The 20,503-nt window shown below is 36.9% G+C and overlaps 1 protein-coding gene across 1 annotated transcript; it reads right to left on the minus strand.

Annotated features, from left to right (window-relative positions):
• Positions 1–352: 352 nt before the first annotated feature.
• brd1a (bromodomain containing 1a) lies at positions 353–20,175 on the minus strand. The gene is made up of 13 exons (XM_073838942.1): positions 19,920–20,175; positions 17,922–19,287; positions 17,553–17,709; positions 16,124–16,255; positions 14,243–14,371; positions 10,627–10,939; positions 6,847–7,089; positions 5,768–6,226; positions 5,111–5,219; positions 4,346–4,482; positions 3,640–3,746; positions 2,189–2,343; positions 353–1,292 (listed from the first exon to the last, which is right to left on the minus strand). The coding sequence occupies exons 2-13, from the start codon at positions 19,268–19,270 to the stop codon at positions 1,109–1,111; spliced, it is 3,474 nt and encodes a 1,157-aa protein (XP_073695043.1). The 5' UTR covers positions 19,271–19,287; positions 19,920–20,175; the 3' UTR covers positions 353–1,108.
• Positions 20,176–20,503: the final 328 nt, after the last annotated feature.

Genomic DNA, 20,503 nt, shown 5'->3' on the forward strand with positions numbered 1-20,503 from the left:
GTAATATCAAAGGGAACTTTTACTTATTTCATTAAAATTCAGAGCAAATAGGAAAGGCACTCATGTAAAAAATTGTGAGTAGTGTAATATCATGTGCTATACAGTACATATTATTAATAGAGAGTATTTCTAATGAACTCAAGATGTAACTATCTTATGAATTTATTAAAAAAAGGACAATTCCATTAATAATTCTAATACCCACTAATACAAAATCTATCTATTGAATAAATAAATAAATTAATAATAATAATCTGCCTAAATTAAACTAATCACTGTAAACAGGCATAGCCACTAGGGCTCTGATCAATTGAACCATAAATAAATAAATAAATGAGAATAACTCCTAAAGTTAAGCAAACGTTTTTTTATCAATTACCTGGTGAAAAAGTACTACCCAACCCACAATAAATTAACAACAGTACAAGTACAGTATCCTACAGCCATTATGGAGTACAAATACAAACATTTAAAAGAAAAAGAAAAGAAAAAAAGCAGTTGAAACAAAACCATTCACTTAACACAAAAGTTGGGGCAGCATTTTTTTTTTTTTTTTGGTTTCATTAGAATATCAGAATAACGCACTTGTGGTTTTCATAACAACATGACTTTCTAATATGAAAAGACAAATAAAATTATATATTTAGTTATATAAATACATCAAAATAGGTTAAAATTGTTGTAAAAACATTCTTAGGTTACAAAAAAATGCCAAATAAAAGCCTGTGTACAAACTTCAGTAATTTAAACATAAAAAAACAAGTACTCTCACATTATGTTCCAGCCCTGATTACAGTATTCTTTTGCTTTAGTTTCACACAATTTATTTTGTCCATTTGTTCCAGCATCAATGAGTAATTATGCTTTGTATAATTCACTAAAATGTATAAATACTATAAAAATTTATGTACAGTACCCATTACAGTAAATCTGAAGAATAACTTAGTGTTAAGCAATTAACATTATTTACAGAAATGATTAAAGACTTCTGTGTAAATGAGACGGGAGTGGCAAGTATACAATAACAGAAAATACAGAAGTCACACAGCAGGTGCCAGTCAGGAATAACGATTAGTAAGGCTTTGAAATGTGCCTGCATTTGCCAGTCTTAGTCAACATCACTGAGGTCGCTCATAGGTTCATCTTGGACTCGACTCAGATGGTTCATAGCGCGGTTAAAGGCAGTCTGAACAGCCTTGCGGATGGATGAGGTCCGGCCCTCCATCATTTTAATCTTGTCGATAGTTTTGTCAATACCAAGAGGAACCATCTTGGATTTAGGAAGCCACTGCCTGGACAAGGAAAACAGCACACACAATCAAATAAATGAATACAAAAAAAAAAAAAAAAAATACCACTATAATTCCCCAGCTGATTGATTACATTAAGAACTAAAACATTTTTTATTACAAGTTCTCTGAAATGTTTAAATGCAAATGAACTGTTATCCAATTAAATATGCACTAATTTGCATAGATTTTAAAAGGAAAAACCTGAACACTGGATAAAGCCAGGTTTCAAATTCTTGTTTCATTTTGTTAACATCTTAGAGTCAAAGTTATTTTTTAAAGACAGGAATTTGGATCTCTCTTTTTATCACTCTGTAAAACAAAAAATAAAATAGCCAGACAAAAAAAAAAAAATAGGAATAAAGCATTGTATAAAATTAGGTAAATTATATATGAACAAACCCCTCTGTAATATAATATAGATAAGAATAAAACTGTAAAGTGTAAGTAGTGATTTTTGTCTGAGTGCAAGAGAAAAGTAGTAGATACTGGGGCTACACTGGGAAAAAAACCTAATACATCACAAAATTGTTAATGTATTACATGTCCTTTGCTTTTCTTTTTATTCAGCTCTCACAATATTAAATGCATTAAATACAAGACTTGCTGTCGGTCTGTTGTGAGTTCTGTGTTGCGTGGATGCAGACTTGGACTTGCCACTTGTCATATTCATTATGTTTGAACTAGTAGATTGCACATATGCAGATGCATGCTATAAAAACAATGCTGTTAACATGCAGTATCAAAACCTTATACAAGGTTACATGGTTATCATTCATGTCTGTAGTGCAAACAAGGACAATTTGATGTTCAATCGTTTGTTCAAATCCCCAAGTATGAGTAATAGTAATAGTGATGTCTGACTTGGCAAACACCAATAATTAGCCTCTAAATCTCACCAGCTACGTTTGTTGTCAAAGAAGAGAACGAGGTAAAGTTTCTCTTCTGACTTGTACTGCATCTGTTCTCCGATCCGTAGAACCTCTAGCGGAGGCATTGGGATAGAGACTCCATTGTGCTGGCACCCCACTCGTGGCATGTGAGGGTCTATGATCTTTAATAAAACAAAAACATGTTACAGAAAATGAGGACAAAAATCAAAATCAAAATGAGAAGGAAAAATTATTGGTCTAACATTTGAACAGAAACCATCACATAAGAATCTGATATGAAAAGCAAATTACATGAAGAAAAAGTGTGAAATAATCTCTGTTATATGTAAACAGTGACTTATAATAGACACTGTGCTGATGTCAATTAGGTTGTGCTTACAGTTGAGATATGCCCACACTGAGTGTAAAAAAAAAACAGTGTCGAAAGAGAGACTTACAGAGAAATTGAGACAAGTGAAACAGCACAAAAACTCAAAGCTTATGGAACAATACTGCAGTATACATTTAAGTTCCCATCCCTGATTGCTATCTTGGTTAGCAATCAGGGAAGAGAAACAGTCTCACACATACTGTTGTCTGTCACATCAAAACTTTGATTGTTTTAAAGTATTGAAAAGAATGAATCAAACAATCTGATAGAATTTTTTTTTTAAGTTTCCTGTAGATGGGTTTGATGAGTATCACTAGATAAAAAAAAAAAAAAAAAAAAAAAAAAACAGAAAAAAAATAAAATTAGAGAGACTGCAGACTTTGAGGTAATGTAGAATAAGAATTAAGAACCACCTAAATACAACTGGTAAGTTAAGACTGACCAATTATTTCTTGATCAAGAAATTTGTGTTTTTTGGTTTCCTGATTGACAGTCGTTCCATTTATTCTGATGTTTTTTTTTTTTTTTTCAGATTTTTTTTTTAACAAGTAAAATGATGGTCACAAATGTTTTATTTTGGCTAGCTCCTAAAAGTGTGACAACTGACATCACAGCTCATGCACAAGACTGAAGCCATAAGGAAAGGAAAGGAAAGGAAAGGAAAGGAAAGGAAAGGAAAGGAAAGGAAAGGAAAGGAAAGGAAAGGAAAGGAAAGGAGGTGATGTGAGGCCAAGTATGGTGACCCATACTAGGAATTTGTGCTCTGCATTTTACCCATCCAAGTGCACACACACACCGTGCACACACACGGCTACAATCCCTGCCGGACCTGAGACTCTCTAACCATTAGGTCACGGCTGCCCCTGCCCACCAAAGGGTTCGGCCAAATGAGCATCAGCTCAACAGTTTAAATTATGTTAATTCTGCAGAAAAGTGGTACTCAATGCGCAAGACTGGACAGACCCTATCCCAAAGAACCTAATGAAAAATGCATTTTCTAATTCACTCCTTTAAATGCATGAGAATAGAAAAAAGGAAAGAAAGAGCTAGAAATAGCTGGTTTCTACACATGCATACACAGACTTACCAGGGCAGGGTAGGAGGGGTATCCACTACATTTAGCCCAAACTAGTTTGAGAGGTTCCAGAACTGTAGCAGCACTAGCAGGCATCCAAATACTGCTGTTGCCAACTTCTATGAAAGTAGGAATATCAACAACTATGTTATGATGGTGCAGACATAATATATATATGTCTATAGTGATATAGCAAATAATAATAATAAAAACTCAATAATTTTAGACAATTCTTGTAGCAATTATTTGCAGTGAAAACTGATTTTTATAAGGCTGGACAATAAGGGTGAAGTGATACAAAAGAATTATGGTTCTGTACTTAATTCTGATTATAAGTCACAGTTCAGTACATTTTCAGTACAGCGGGGGTGTCTAACACTTTCTTTTTCTCTATATTTTATTATTATACTGTTATTTATAATTGATTATCTGTTCTCTTCATTATTAGTGTTTTATTACCTTAAATTATATGTATGTCTGCACTATGTCTGTACTTTCTATACTGGAAGCTCCTGACACCAAGACAAATTCCTTGTGTGTGTAAACACACGTGGCAATAAACCTCTTTTTGATTCTGATTCTATACAGTAGCTTACTGAACAAACTGTATATACACATACACATACACATACACATACACATACACAGTCATTTGACTGGCTGTCAAACTGGGATCAAATTACAGTTCAGTAAAAAGCATATAGATTTGGATACTGACCAGCAGCTATTCTAGCAGCCTTGGCAAAGTTTCTATTCTCAATGCAAGCAATAATCTCATTCTTGTCCTCCACTGTGTTCCTTCGGACGAGGGCTGGCTTCCCCTTCCCACACTTTGGTAGATTAACTGCAAAATTACTAAAGACAGACAAGAAAACATGATGGTGTGGGAGAATGAAAAAAATCTCTATATGAAAAAAGGAATGCTGCAGGGTTACAGGGATGTGCATTTTGCACTACCCAAGCACTTGACATAAATCAAGTCAAGATAAATCAGCTGAGTGCTTAAGTACTTGTGGTTGCAATGTGTGTTCTTGCAGCTCAAACTATTGAGCACGGTGCTAGCAATGCCTAAGCCATGGGTTTGATTATTTTTCAAGGCATGAAATGAAATGATAAAGAATATTCACTGCAGATTTCTCAGTGAGGATGCTAAAGGGTTAAATACTTTACAGATTTATTTATATATATAATACAATCAGAATTTCTGGCCAAATCCTTCAGCTCTACAAACGCACACAGCAAACCTTTATTATTATTATTATAAATTGCAATAGCAATTTTTATATATAAAAAAAAAACATAAATTACAAATTACATTTGAATGCAGCTTTTCTAGACAATATTTATTTTGTCTTCCCTAGATCGTTTTAATAGTCCTGGCAAGACATGAAATAAGCAAAATGTTAAAATTTGTTTTTCAATGAAGTATAGCATGTCACAGTGCATTTCATACTCTCAAAAGTATTTTATGACAACTACCAACCTGCTGCTGGAGGACATACTGGATTCAGATGCGCACCTGCGACGACGCTCCAGCTGCCTGCTAGAAACCAACTCCTTCTCTTGCTTCAGACCAAAACCATTTGGCAGCCCTAACAGACACGAGAAAAAGAGAAAGGCTCTCTATTCGCTGCTTTTACAAACGTCAACAACCAGTGAATGGAGGATGCTGTGATCGGAGCTGTTTTTGTTGTGTGTTGCGGGTTTTCAAGACAATGGAGATGGAATGTAAACGCAAAATTTGCGTGACTGAAAGAGCATGAAAATCAGGTTAAATCTCTTATTACAACTTGCAGTGTTACATATCATCAAGCTGAGAAAAGAACATGCTGCAGGCAACAGGTAGCTAAATGCCATAACTGCTGTTTTTTCATGTTCATGGAATAAATATTTTTACATGGCTTTTTAAAAATGCAAAGTGACTGGTGTTTCACGTGCGTTTGTCTAATCAGCGTACACTTACTTCACAGGTGGCTCCTATGAAACTGTTTTAGACCCTACTCTGAAGTAGGATCTTATTAAGTTCATCCAAAAGGTTTTCCTAAAACTAAATACGTTCCTAGTTCCTAATTAATGTGCATTTATATCAGTTATACTGTATCTGTCTTGCCCTTTTTGTTTGTTTTCCTGCACATTCTACCTGTATCCAGGCGTTTGATGGGCGATTCGTCCTCAACACTGTCTCCACTGGCACTCCGTGGTCTCTTCCTAGTGTGAAGCAATGTCTCTAGGCGTGGAATCACAACTGACAGGAATGTTTTTGTGCCTAGCCGAGAACTGCCCTTTGGAGTTTCACCACCTCTCACAGGCTTATGAGGGCTTGTGCTTTTTGATTTGCGGAAAAGCACAGCCGTTCGTCGATTTACTGGGCTTGATGGCTCAGCCAGAGTTGATGTAGCTACTACACTGACGTTGTTGTTCTCTAACTGCAGATGGGAGAGTCCATTGAGTGGCTGGGAAATACTATCCTGGTGGCACCGGGTTTTGTCAGGACCGGGTTCAACTGGTTTCAGTTTGGGTGGCTCAGAGTGATGTCCCGCATTAATGAAGGGAGGCACAGAAATAGATGGCTCAAGCTTAGGTGGGACAGATGTATCACCTGAAAGAAAAAAAAGGAGATAGTGTCACATTTTATTTTCTCAGAAAACTGTGAGCAGTATCGTGTGTGGTTGCCAGGATAATGCTATTAAGTTGCTAATGTGTGTTTTCAGTGCAATGCAATGCCATGCGGTTGCTAAAGCAGGGTTCTTCAGTCCTGCTCCAAGTGGGCCACTGTGATGCAAAGTTTGGTTTCAACCCTAATCAAACTCATCCGCCTGTAATTTACTAGTATTCTGAAGTCTAGAATGGTTTTAGCAGTTTTTTTCAGCAGGGAGGTGTGTTTGATTAGGGTTGAAACAGGACAGTGGCACACCAAGAAGAGGCTTGAAGACCCCATGTGCTAGTAGAGTGCTATGGGTGGTTACTATTGTTTACTATGTGGTTGCTACCAAGATGTTCCAAAGAGGGTTTCACAGCAGGGCTGCACAATAGTAGCAAGTCAGGACAGCTGAGCCAAGGGAAAAAGCAACAGGTGAAGTGACGGACAGGATCAGTAAATTACCTTGTGATGGAACTTGAACTTTAGTCGCTTGTCATATGTCGTTATGGCATTACCCACACGTATTTGACAGACGCTCAACTGGTTAATATCTTAAAAAAACATTTATACCAACAAACCTTTTTGGAGGATATGACTGGCTTCTTCTTCTAAAGCATTCTCCAGTTCAACAGAAGGAGAAGCCTTCTTCAAACTCAGCTCCATCCTCACATCACTAATGATTTTCTTAAGCATCTTTAGTCGTCTACTCCGTGATGGGCTGGATTTCATTGCTGTAGTCAGATCCAACTTTTCCAGTAGCTCCCTCAGCTGCTCTTCCAATGACATGTGCTCTCGATTGGCTGGAACCAATAGGCGGTCCACTGAAAGAGTAAAAAGCCAACATTTCATGTAAGGCTGGACAATAATTCGATATCAATATATATCGCGATAGAATTTTTTTCAATAACGATGATACTATATTTAAACCCATTTCCGATATTTATATATATATATATATATATATAATATTTTATACATTAGCATTTGTCACTGAACGATGTTCAGTGTTCAGCCGCCAGAAAGAGCACAACAGAATTGCGTGATGACGTACATCACAGACACGCTGCCAGCGCTCAGCAGTAGTTGGTTACAGATTATGTGAGCGAAGCGGTGTAATTTTGAATGGAGGGAGGAGCGGATTTTCTGAAAAATCGGAGCGTCGTGGTTTTCACTCGCTCCAAGAGCGCTCCACCACCGCTCCATCACGAGTACAATTCATGCCAACGGTCCGTAATATGTTAAACATATATAGCTAGCTTGATAGAGATGGATCACTCAAATCAGAAATAATGTGAAGGCTATGATGACGGCAATAGACATGAGCGGTAAATTATAGTTCACAAGGAATTAGTTTGTTCCTTCAAGATACTGAATATTTTCAGGTGAAAGCATGATTTAAACAGGTACAACACTTATTCACACGCATTAAAACAAATGTAATGGTATCCGATTTTGAATGAGCAGAAATCTGTAAGAAATGCAGCGATCCGTAGGTAAAATAACTGACTGAAAATGTTTTTTTTTATTTCATTACAAACTTTGCACTGCAAAAAGCAGCAATTATGCTCTTTTAATGCTGACAATGTTATTAGCTTGGGTGGTAGGAACAAAGTTTGCACACTAGGTGTTTCAAACTCTCCTGTTATTTTATTTTAGTATTTTTAATTTTAATATATGTTATGAACAGGACCGTTATATTTCAAACATTATTTCAGTTTTTTTTTTTTTTTTTTTTACGCGGAGCGAAGGCGGAGCAGTGTTTTTGATATCAGTGAGCGAGGAGTGGAGCGGGAGCGGGAAATTGTGAACTAGAGACCTGGCGCGGGACGGATTTTTCAGTCCCGCTCCCGCCCGCTCCCGCAAGATTGTGTCCCGCGCCCGCCCGCTCCCGCAGAAATATACATTATCTCGTCCCGCTCCCGCCCGCGACATTCATGATTTATCCCGCTCCCGCCCGCAAAAGCCCGCATAAAATTAACCTATATAGATTTTTTTCAGTACATTGATTGAATTTACATGAAACAGTTCTGTAACATCTGGTAAGTTCCACTAGACCCCAGCATAAACGCTCTGGATAAAATATTTGTTATTTAGGCTAAGCATCAACATTCACAAACCACTGTTATTCTTAACAAAAAAGCAAACATAAGCTACTGCGTGCATCCACAGCAGAATGCAAACAAAGCTTCTTTAAAGCTGACATCTCAGTATACGCGATCTCATAAAGCTCTTAAAACACAATGGATATTATGCACAATTAATCTTTCATACATGTCTACACTTTGAGTGTTGTAATTTGTAAGCACCCAATATTCAGCACTGTTCAATACTTTTTAGCAGTGAGTGGATTTTAACTTATCACCACTGATTGGCGATGCGTTCCAGAAATCAGCAGATGGCTACATTGCTCACACTGCAAACAAGTTTTAAATCGAAACTGCCTATTCTTGCGCTTACTGAGCATATTTATGTTGTTCTTGCTGCTCTTGTGCAATAGATGAATAACAATTTTTTGTTTTTAGATATTTTATGTTTAGATATTTCTATTTTGCGGGAGTCCCGCGAATCATTTTATTTTCCCGCATCCCGCACACACACGAGTCTCTACCCGCCCGCACCCGCACTTGCCCATCAAGTTTTGTCCCGCGCCGCACTCTGTTGCATTGGGTCCCGCGGGTCCCGCGGTACTCCCGCGGGATTGCAGGTCTCTATTGTGAACCCGGAGTGGAGCTGGAGCAGAGAGATTATTAAATGCACTGAGCGCGGAGGGGAAATTGTTGCCGCTCCACTCCGCTCACATACTCTGGTTGGTTAAACTTTCGCGGAAAGTTTTAGCTACAAAATGAGTACCCCTGACCGCAATACAGATGTGGATGAACAAGCTTCCACAAGTAAGAAGGCAGACGAAATAGTTGATAGTTGAGAGGAAAGACTAATTCAGTGGTGTGGAAGTGGTTCGGCTTTTTAAATTCGGATAAACTCTGCCATTGGTAAGTTATACACAGTTCATGCAAATGCTCGCCATAATATCAGCGCTGGCCGCTTCAAATAGATTTTCAAAAAGGCTTTGACTTTGTTAAATAAACATGAGCACTGCAGGTTTCAAATCAAAATGTGGCGCTGTTTTTTTTTTAAATGAATCTGTCTAAAAAGGAAACTTACTGTATTCAGAAAAGTTTGTCATTTTCATTTAATTTTTACTAATTCCTTATAAAGTAATTCATGACCACTGTGCTACTTTGTGTCCAAATGTTACCAGGAAAATGCGGGAAACAGCACCTCCTTCTGGAAGAGGATTAACTCTTTATTTATTTTATTTTATTATTTTTGTTTCTTTATCCTGGCTGAAGCAGTTTGTTTGTTGTTTCAATTTATATGAGTCTGAGAGTTTTATTTATTTGATAGTTTATTTCACATTTATTGTTTGTAAAGGCTAAATACAAATAAAAAGTGAACATTATTTTTTTGTACTGCTTATTTAAAATAAATAAATATATATATAATAATATAATTTTAATAGGAGGAGCCTGGAGGTATTATAGACTTTGCAAATTCAGTTTGCAGACATTTGTAGGTACTTGACAAGAAACGCCATTGCTTAGACACAAAGACATGCTTGAATAAATACATTTGTTTAGCTAAAACAGTGAGTATGCATTAGGGCTGGAGAAATAAATTAATGCATCACAAATCGAGAAATGATTCTGCATTGATTCTGGAGATTTTCCGAATGCATTGCCATTCTCTCTCGAAACGATTCTGAGCTTAGTCTTTAACAGCAGATGGCACTGCATGCTTTAGAAACAACAGTATTCTGCTTGCTTTCTTATGCACACTTGAACCTAAAATAATCATTCATAAAGTTAAAAAAGTTTGAAGCAAATTACAAGGGTGCTCAGAGTGAGCTGTGTTTACATTAATCTCCTGTCATAAAAGCAATCTGAGCCTAGGCGTAATTACATGACTCAGCAAAAAACACTCTTCTTCTTGAGCATTTGAGTGTGTGGTTAAAAACTAGATTAGAGCTCCATCTCTCTGGAATCGATTCTGGACTTAGTTTTTAACAGCTTAAAAACTAAGCCCAGAATCGATTCCAGAGAGAAACGCAATGCATTCAAAATCGATTAATAAATCGCGATGCATCGATTTATTGTGACAGCCCTAGTATGCATGTGTCGTTTTCACTTTGTTTTATATGTAAACATATAATATAATAATCTCATACCATCACATAGGGTGCACTGAGTGTAGTTTGCTTTATGTCCACAAGCAACTCTCTTTTACATAAACAAAAAACATACAATTTGATTGGGACTACAGAATTTCTACTCTAATCAGTATAGTTTTTGTGTATTTACCATCATCCCAAGAGAAGGGTGCAGATGACTCAATCTTGGGTGGCTCAAGCAGGTGCATGCCAGTTTTAAAATCAAAGCCGATTCTCTGAACATCTCGGCGAGTTTTCCTTAGCACGGCTCCACCCTGGTCTCTCAATCTAACAGCTGCCCTGTAGAAGAATGTATCCTTGCCATTGTACTTCATGCAGTTTTCAGTAATAAGATTGAAGTCAGCTTCAAATTCATCCAGATTCTTATAGCCTTGTGCGTTGATGCGTTTCCTCATGGTGGAAAAATCCATAGGGTGCAAAATGTGGTCCAGATAGTCAGGCACCTATGAGGAGCACAAAAAAAGAACCTTCAAGCCTCCTCACATAAAATAAGAGAAATTTCAGATTTCAAGTATCTCTGATTTTGTGACTGCATAAATCACACATTACATCACTGCGTTACAGAGCACAAAAAATAAAGAAATAAATAAAATGCTATGCTACACAATTAATAAAATTAAAAGTTAAAAACATTTAACATCAATGTTTGTATGTAAGAATCCTGTTAATAGCTTGGTTTTGCAAGAATAAATACATTAATCAGACTGACCTCTGTGTGAGACAAGCACACACAATGTGGCTATAAAAAGACTACACACATACATGTGTGTGTATATATATATATAGATAGTAGATCATAGATAGTGCGTGCACCCTTCATTCAAAAATCTCTCACTTGTAATATGTGAGCATATTTACTGTACAAAACTTGTCAGTGAACTATGAGGGCAAAAAAAATTATATTATTTAAATATAATTAAATAGAATTTTATTAATGAATAAAATAATCGTTCATTAATCGTAATCGGGTTAAAATGTTCAATTAATCGAGATTTTGATTTTAGGCCAAATCGCCCAGCCCTAATATATATATATATATATATATAATTTTTTTTTTTTCCTAGGCTTGATTGTGTTTATGGGGTGCAGTCTAACATGTGTTAATGCTTAGTTTAAAAAAATAAAATAAAATAAAAATCACCTTATTTTTCACATAATTTATGTCAAGTGTCAAGTAACGTCACACCCCTCACCTCAGTGGTGTTGTAAACAATGGCATCATCAATATTGCTTAACAATTTGAGCCTGAATGAGACCCAGAGAAGAGGATCGCAGAGAACCTGTGCAAACACAGCTCTTACAGAACGTTTCAGAATGGGAAGTTTTTTGTTTTTTTTGACCATAGGTCTTTTTGACTTCGGCCTGGGCTATTCCTCAGCCACTCCAAAATGTTGTTCTTATGAAGCTATTCCTTTGCTGACTTACATTTTGTGTTTGGGGTTATTACCACGCAGAAAGATGAAATTTCTTTTCATCTTACATTTTGTGTTTGGGGTTATTACCACGCAGAAAGATGAAATTCCTTTTTCATCTTCAGCTTTGTAATATAAAAGGGCTTTAGATGTTGTTCCAAAATTTACCATTTAATTATTTTTACATTTTGCAATAACATCCTTTAGCAAATAAGTTATGTGCTAACAGCTCAGCCATGCTCAACACTGTGTTTCCCTCAGTATCAGTATCAGTGATACTAGCCTTCATTCATAGTATTGTATAAGATGCCATTAAACAAATACTTAAAATAACCATTTAAAATACGATATTTTATTGTACATTAATTTGGAGAATCAGTGTGAAAATATTTTACAACTACAAATTTTAATGTTAATTAATTATAGAAATTTGTTATTAATTTTTATTGATCCTTTTTCTTATGCATTACAATCCTGATATACGCTATTGCTCAAAAGTTCAAGATCAGTAAGATTTTTTAATGTTTTTTAAAGAATTCTCTGCATTTATTTGATCAAAAATACAGTAAAAACAGTAATACGGTGAAATACTACAATTTAAAGTAACTGTTTCCTATTTTAATATACTTCAAAATATAATTTACTCCTGTGGTGGTGAAGCAGAATTTTTATCAGTTAAACTGTCTTCAGTGTAACATTATCCCTCAGAAATAATTCTAATAAGCTGATTTATTATCAATGTTGCGAACAGTTGTGCTGCTTAAAGGTGCCATAGAATGCATTGAAACAATATTTTAAATTGTTCTCTGATATCTACATAGAAGGTATATGGCATAGGAAAGGGCAAAAAATCTGCAGAAATGGTTTTACAGGTCCATTTACAACCCTATGATTTGTCCCTAGAATGAAATGCTCTGTTATTGCCTTATTTGGAAGGTTCCTGCATAATAATGAGGAGCTCTGCTCTGATTGTCTGTCTTACAGAGCGGCTTGCTCACACAGCTGTAAGGAAACACATGGAGGAAATATATATTTAATTATGGCCGCTTCATTTATTTAACTAGCCGCTTTTAATATGCGGTTTGTTGAATCTGCCGTTTTGAATCCGCGACATTTTTTTCTCTCACTACTGTGATCGCATGTGCTCTGTGTAACGTTATACTGCAGCGAAGTAGTATAACAAGAAGGACTTACCACACAAGTTTTGATGCTTTAGTGATGCTCAGGATCTGTAAATCATTGGCCATCATCAGTGCACTCATCTCTTCGTTTATGTGGTAAGTAAAATCTTATGTACAGGCTACCGCTAGCATTAAGCTAACCATGTCCCTTCAGTGGTTTTACTGATGTACTGACGTTACTGATGATTGGGCTATGCAAATGTTGGGGGCGTAACTATTAACGATTGGGATATTGCATAATAGTCGGTGTTATGTTGGAATTGACCTATTTTTCGGTGGTCTTTTGCAAACATCAGATTTATATAAGAAGGAGGAAATGGTGGTGTTTGAGACTCACAGTATGTCATGTCCATGTACTGAACTGTTATTATTCAACTATCCCAAGCTAAACACAATTTTTCTATTCTATGGCACCTTTACTATTTGTATTCTTTGAATAAGAGTAAAGTTCAAAGAACAGCATTTTCAAAATACACATCTTTGTAACAATAAAAGTGTTTACTATAACTTATCAACAATTTCTCATATCCTTGCTGAAGTTTAATTTCTTAAAAAAAAAATGAGAACAAAAAAAAAAAACAAATAAAACATACTACACAAAAACAACTGTGAATGGTAGTGTATATTGTTACAAAAGATTTATTAATGTTGTCCTTTTTAACTTTTAATTCAAATAATTTTCAGGAAAAATATTACAGGTCCCAAACAAATATTAAGCAGCCCAACTGTTTCTAACACTGACAGCAAATCAGCATATTAGAATGATTTCTGATGGATCATGTGACACTGAAGACTGTAGTAAAAGATGTTGAAAATTACATTAAGTATAGTTTTATTTAAAATATAGACAAATAGAAAAACATAATTTTAAACTGTAATAATGTTTCTCAATATTACTGTTTTACCGTAGTTTAATCAAATAAATGCAGCCTTGATGAGCATAAGAGATTAAATTTAAATTTAATTAAACGCCATATTTACCATTAAAAAAGTTGGGATCAGTAAGATTTGTAGTGTATATTGTGCATCCTGATTTTGATATTTTGTTGTCTAACACAATGACGGTGGACATTTAAATTACATATGTTGTGGTTATAGACAGGGTACTGAAATGGCCTCTGATTAATTAAAGTTCAGGAAACTGCAGACAAACCTCTTTAATGCTGACAGGCTCTACAAAAATGTGTGCTTGGTCTTTCTCCTGTAACTGATCCAGCACAGCCCTCAGAAGGACTGTGAAAGGAGTGAGTTGGACCTCCATTAATGTCTGCTGAAGCATAATCTGCAGCAGAACACAAGAATCATCATCCAAGAACACATACAGTCATGTGAGAAAATTAGGACACCCTATGAAAGCCTGTATATTTTAAATTTATTTGGACATATGGATATTTAATATCAATTTTAATAATACTGAGGGATCCAAATAATATAACTAAACAATTAAAAAAAAGAAAAGCCTTTTTAAAACTTTCTGTGAAATGTAATTTAAAACGAATGCAATTTCTGGTAAGGAATAAATTAGGACACCCCCACATATTATCCCACTTAAAATGGTTAAAATCACACACAGGTGTATCACGTCAGGTGCACGTGATCAGTACATCGTTACCCAGCATTGTAAAGGAGCCTTGCCCTATTTAAACCTCACATTTAGTTTGGTGTGCTCCTGACTGTTGAAGTGTTGAAGTGTGCGCCACGGTGAGATGTAAAGACCTGTTTGATGCCCTCAGAAAGAAGATTGTGGCCACTTATGAGTCTGGTAAGGGATTTAAAAAGATCTCAAAAGAATTTGACATCAGCCATTCCTCCATCTGGAAAATAGTTTACAAGTGGAGGACATTCAAGACAACTGCCACCATGCCCAGCTCTGGCCATCCAAGCAAATTCACCCCCAGAGCAGATCGCAAGATGCTCAAAGAAGTCATCAAAAATCCTAAAATGTCATCACGGGAACTACAGCAGGCTCTGGCTACTCTCGATGTGAAAGTGCATGACTCTACTATCAGAAAGAGACTACACAAGTTTGACTTTCATGGGAGGTGCGCAAGGAGGAAACCTTTGCTCTCTAAGAGAAATATTAAGGCCAGACTGAAGTTTGCCAGAGTGAACATAGACAAAGACCGTGACTTCTGGAATAATGTTCTTTGGACAGATGAGTCTAAAATTGAATTATTTGGACACCAGAACAGAAGATATGTTTGGCGTAAACCAAATACAGCCATCCAAGAAAAGAACCTCATACCAACTGTGAAGCATGGAGGTGGCAGTATCTTGGTTTGGGGATGCTTTGCTGCAGCAGGACCTGGCCAGCTCACCATCGAATCCATCATGAATTCTACTGTGTATCAGAGGGTGCTTGAAGAACATGTGAAACCATCTGTAAAAAAATTAAAGCTGAAGTGGAACTGGACACTGCAACATGACAATGACCCAAAGCATACCAGCAAATTCACCAAGGACTGGCTAAAAACTAAGAAGTTGAGAGTCCTGGAATGGCCAAGTCAAAGCCCTGATCTTAATCCCATTGAGATGCTGTGGGGTGACTTGAAACGGCTGTGCATGCAAGAAACCCCTCAAACATCTCACAGCTGAAAGAATTTTGCATTCTGAGTGGGGCAAACTTTCTTCTGATCGATGAGACTGGTAAAAGGCTTCAAATGGCGTCTCACTGAAGTTATATCAGCCAAAGGGGGCAACACTAGTTATTAGGGGGTAGGGTGTCTTAACTTTTCCCTCTATTAAAATACACATTTGTGTTCATATATTTTTTTATGCGTAATATTTTATTTTATTTTATTTATTTTTTTTTTTTAATTTTGTTGTTTAATTGCAAATAAGTCACTTTCTTTTCCAGACATACATAAAAAAACATGATTGGACATTGATATGTGAACATTTCTTAATAAAGAGCTGATTATTCAATGGGGTGTCCTAATTTTCTCACATGACTATATATGCTAACTCTAGACATTAACAAATGCTACCGTTATAATTGCTTGTCTTAAATAAAAGCAGCATATTGTTCTCATACCTCTTCTTTCTTGAGTTTTTCTCTCTTTCTGATCAGCTCTAGCAGGATTCTTGCTCGCTCAAGGTCATGTCTCAAACATTGCCACCCTTTCAGCTGCTCCTTCAATGCTTGAGTCTCCTCTTCTGTCTGTTTCTGTTGTTGCAAAGTTTTCAAATTCAAGTAAACCATTATTAAAATGTAACAATGTGTCAAGCGGTGCTTAAAGAAATATGTCACCTAAAAATTTTAATTTGTTGACGATTTACACCCCCTCAGACCATCAAAGACGTAGATGAGTTTGTTTCTTCATTGAAACAGATTTTGAGAAATGTAGCATTTTGCCACTTGCTCACCAGTGGATCCTCTGTAGTGAATGGGTGCCGTCAGAATGAGAGCCCAAACAACTTTAAAAAGCAGTACAATAATTCACACTAAGTCAAACTCCAAACTCCTCTTGTAAAGTGAAAAGCTGCATGTTTCTAAGAAACATGTCCATCATAAAAGCTTTTTAAATTTAAAACATTACTTCGGGCCAAAATAAGTAAGGGATAATGCATGGCTAGCTGTGCATTAAACGATTTTTAATGCACAATGTGGAGGCCAAGAACCACCCGACACAAAGTGCATTAAAAACGTTTAATGCAAAGCTAGCCATGCATTGCACTGTTTATACCATGGTCATTTCCCAGCAATGACAAGTTAAAGTGGTAATGATGTTTTCAGCGCAATATTTGATTGGACGGGTAAAAAAATGTATTTAGTCAGTTACGGCTCAAATCAGACACAGAGATGAAATAGTGCAGTAAGATCACATTTATTTGAATGAATTATAGCATTTATTTCAATAAATTATCGAAGAATAAAAGAGAGAGAGAGAGAGAGAGAGAGAGAGAGAGAGAGAGAGAGAGAGAGAGAGAGAGAGAGAAAGATCTAGTATCTAGTATCTAGGCCAGTGGTTCCCAACCACAATCCTGGAGGCCCCCCAACACTGCATGTTTTCCATGTCACCTTAATCAAACACACTTGATTCAGACCATCAGCTCATTAGTAGAGACTCCAAGACCTGAAATTAGTGTATCAGACAAAGGAGAGATGCAAAATGTGCAGTGTTGGGGGGCCTCCAGGAACGTGTTTTTGGGAACCACTGATCTAGGCTATTTTATTAATGAAATCAGAATCGATTTCAAGACATTAATTGATGGACTGGAGTCATGTGGATGACTTCAGAATTACTGTGATGTTTTTTATAAGCTGTTTGAACTCTCATTCTGACAGTACCCATTCAGAGGATCACATGGTAAGCAAGTGATGTAACAATTTTTCCAATTTTGTTCAAATGAAGAAACAAACTCATCTATCTGCTTGGCCTAAGGGCGAATACATTTTCAGCATTTTTTTTTTTAATTTTTGGATTAATTATTCCTGCAATGCTGCATAAGGATATACTTACCGGTTGTGCGTTTTTCTGGGAATGTAGGCTAGTTTGGAGGCGTCTGTTGAGTGGCACTCCATTCCTTGATAATCTTTTAAGCATCCAATAATTCAAGACAAGTTCACCAAATGCCTTCTTCTTCTGTAAAGGAACTTGATTGAGGATTGTGTTTAACCTGTAGGAGAATATGATATTATACAATAAAAGGTTTACATTTTTGGAAACTGATCGTGTAGCTATGGCTTAAGCTTACAAAATGTAAAAAAAAAAAAAACTTCTGAAATATATTTATGTACAGTATATAAAGCATTTTGATATTTGCACTGAAATAGCTTAAAATTGTCCAATATCTCACCCGCTTTTGTAAAATCAAAGATTCAAACAAACCTTTCAGATGAAAAACTGGGTATAGATGCATATGGAACTGGGGTTACAACTTCCACCTCATTGTTCTTAAGTCTCTTCTGTTTTTTTAATCTCATCCTACTGCTCTTATTGTCCACCGACTGACAAAGTCTGTAATTTGTCTTAGTTTCATTATAAATTGTAAGCGGTCTTTTAATGGAGCCATTTGGGGTGTGGGCCCCACAGTAGGCTGTCTTTTTCACCGAGAAAGTGGGTACACCTGAGTCAGTCAACTCTTTAATAGGCTCCATCTTCATAAAGAGACCAGCCTTCTGTGCACAGCTGACGTGGAAAGCAGTGTAGCAGTTCGCTTTGTGGCATTGGATACAAGCCCCAACACCTTTTTCTTTACAGAGGTAGCAGGTAAGCTTCCATCGAGCTGGTGGAATGTTTGAGACACCATCGATAGGCTCAATGAAGACTGTGTTGGAAAACCCAACTTCGGGAACCCATAAAGCACAAACAACGTGACCCCATTGGTCATCTTCTGTCTTTTTGACTGCTCCTCCCTTGTTAGGGCAGAGGATGCAGTTAGCGGGTTGTGTTGGGGACTGCAGACAATGTCGGCACAGCCACTGGCCCTCTGGAATGTACGGAACACCATAACAATCCTGATGAACAGCTAGATTGCACATATCGCAGAAGAGGATGGCATTGCTGTCCATGCAATCTCCATCCATGCATATGCAGCACACAGCATCTTCATCGATTAAGGACTGGAGACTCTGTTGGCCCTGGCATTCTAAAAATGATTCTTTTTCAAAACGGTCAAGAAGAAACTCAAAGGCATTGGGGGAAACCAAGTTAAGACCTTCATTCTTTCTTTTCTCATTGACCAGCTCAAGCCAGGCATAGTCCTCTTCATCCATATCATATTCCACCTCCTCATTCAGCTCTTCTAAAGTTTTCTCCTTATACTCATAGTATGTGAAAGGTCTGCGTGGGATTGATGGAAGATTGTAATCCACTGTGCGGAATTTGGGCTCGGGAAGGTTGCTGCCTTGCACTAAAGCATGTTGTGTAGTGACAGCAGCATTCTTTTTCTGCTGGTTGTTTCTGAGGCGTGCAGAACGTACCAAAACCTGCTGGTGTTTTTCAGCATTCTCCTTATTGCTGGTACACTCCATAATTTCCTGTGCCATGGGATCCTCATCCGTGATGATGTCGAGCTTGTCAAAGATGCTGATCCGGTGCAACCGGCCATCAATTTCTAGTTCGACCATCCTCTGGGCCTGGGCGTAAGTCAGGGTCTCACGGTTTGGGGAAAGTTTTATAGGGGAAGGTAGCCGTTGAGGGGTGGATACTTTGTGAGGCAGAGATTTTCTTTTCATTGGGGATCCTCACAAAGCTGAAAAGAGAGAACGGAACCAGTGTTATTCCTAATACAACAGCACAGCTGAATTAGATATTAAAATATCAAACCATGCTAATTTACATGACTACATGCAAACAAATTATACATTTCAAAGCAAAGGAAGTTATTTAAAAGTACCGTTACCATGGTACAACGATGCAATATATGTTACTTTGGTACCAAATGTATACCACAGCACTGAAGTGCAGGGTATTTCTACATCCTGGATTTATACAGTTTTACCAAGTTGTTATTATTAGGTTACTACAAGATTGTATTACAATCTTTACTATAGCAGGGTAAGCGCAATTAGGACGCTTTTCAAAACATTTTCGGGCGTCAAAGGCGAGATCAGATAGGCCATTCAAACGTACGATTAAAGGCATTTGGGGCATTTAATGTGCATACCAAAAATTCGAATCGAACCATTTCTTCAACATCACGGCAGTGTTTTGGGGGGTCGCTTTTGATCCCCTAAAATACTATGTAGGCAGTTCGCTATTTTTCGAGACAACATGAAGATACACATTCAAATCTGATCAGCTTACATTCCAGTGCATTATAAAACAGGTGCATCCCTGCAAATCGCAAAACAATAACCGTTATTTTAGGATCGATCATATTACCTCTGATCTCTTAAATAAAGAAAAGAGCAGCTTTCTAAAGCGGTGGCGAGATGGCCTGCAGTAATTCCGCACACAATGTTCTCCTCCAAGGACCACCAATTTAAATCTGCATGGATAAATCTGGAATGCTGCAAACGCTTATCCACAGCGGCAGCCAGGACTATAATAATGAACTACTAATCACTATGAAAACGCTTGGTTTGATTGCCATTCACAGACAGCGTCGTTTCTTTTCCGGCAACGAACGGCGATACGATTCTTCGTCTACAACCAACAACAATGCGGATGGTTCACTACGAATATACGTCCCACCCGCAACGCACGGCGTCATGACGTACCTAGCTCGCTCATAGGGTCACACAGGAAATTATTTCATTGTATTGACCATGATATTTCCAAAAGGAAAATGCTTTTTATTGTACTTTTTTATACATTTATCTATTAAATTTTCTTTCCAAAAAATCAATTTGACAAAACATGAGTGCTTATACTATCCATGTTCTGTATTTATATGCCAGTATTATTTATTTATAATATTGGGATGCTTATGTTATGTTATGCATTTTAATTGTTTCAGCTCAATT

This window comes from Garra rufa, chromosome 4 (genome assembly GCF_049309525.1).
Source record: "Garra rufa chromosome 4, GarRuf1.0, whole genome shotgun sequence".
NCBI lineage: Eukaryota > Metazoa > Chordata > Actinopteri > Cypriniformes > Cyprinidae > Garra > Garra rufa.

Bases quoted from the DNA above. Each gene is read 5' to 3' on its own strand.
- brd1a (XM_073838942.1), bottom strand. From the start codon at position 19,270: ATGAAAAGAAAATCTCTGCCTCACAAAGTATCCACCCCTCAACGGCTA. The intron at 7,090-10,626 runs GTAAATACACAA...TTACTCTTTCAG, and splicing joins ACCCTTCTCTTGGGATGATG to TGGACCGCCTATTGGTTCCA. The intron at 4,483-5,110 runs GTTGGTAGTTGT...GTCTGTCTTTAG, and splicing joins AGTATGTCCTCCAGCAGCAG to TAATTTTGCAGTTAATCTAC.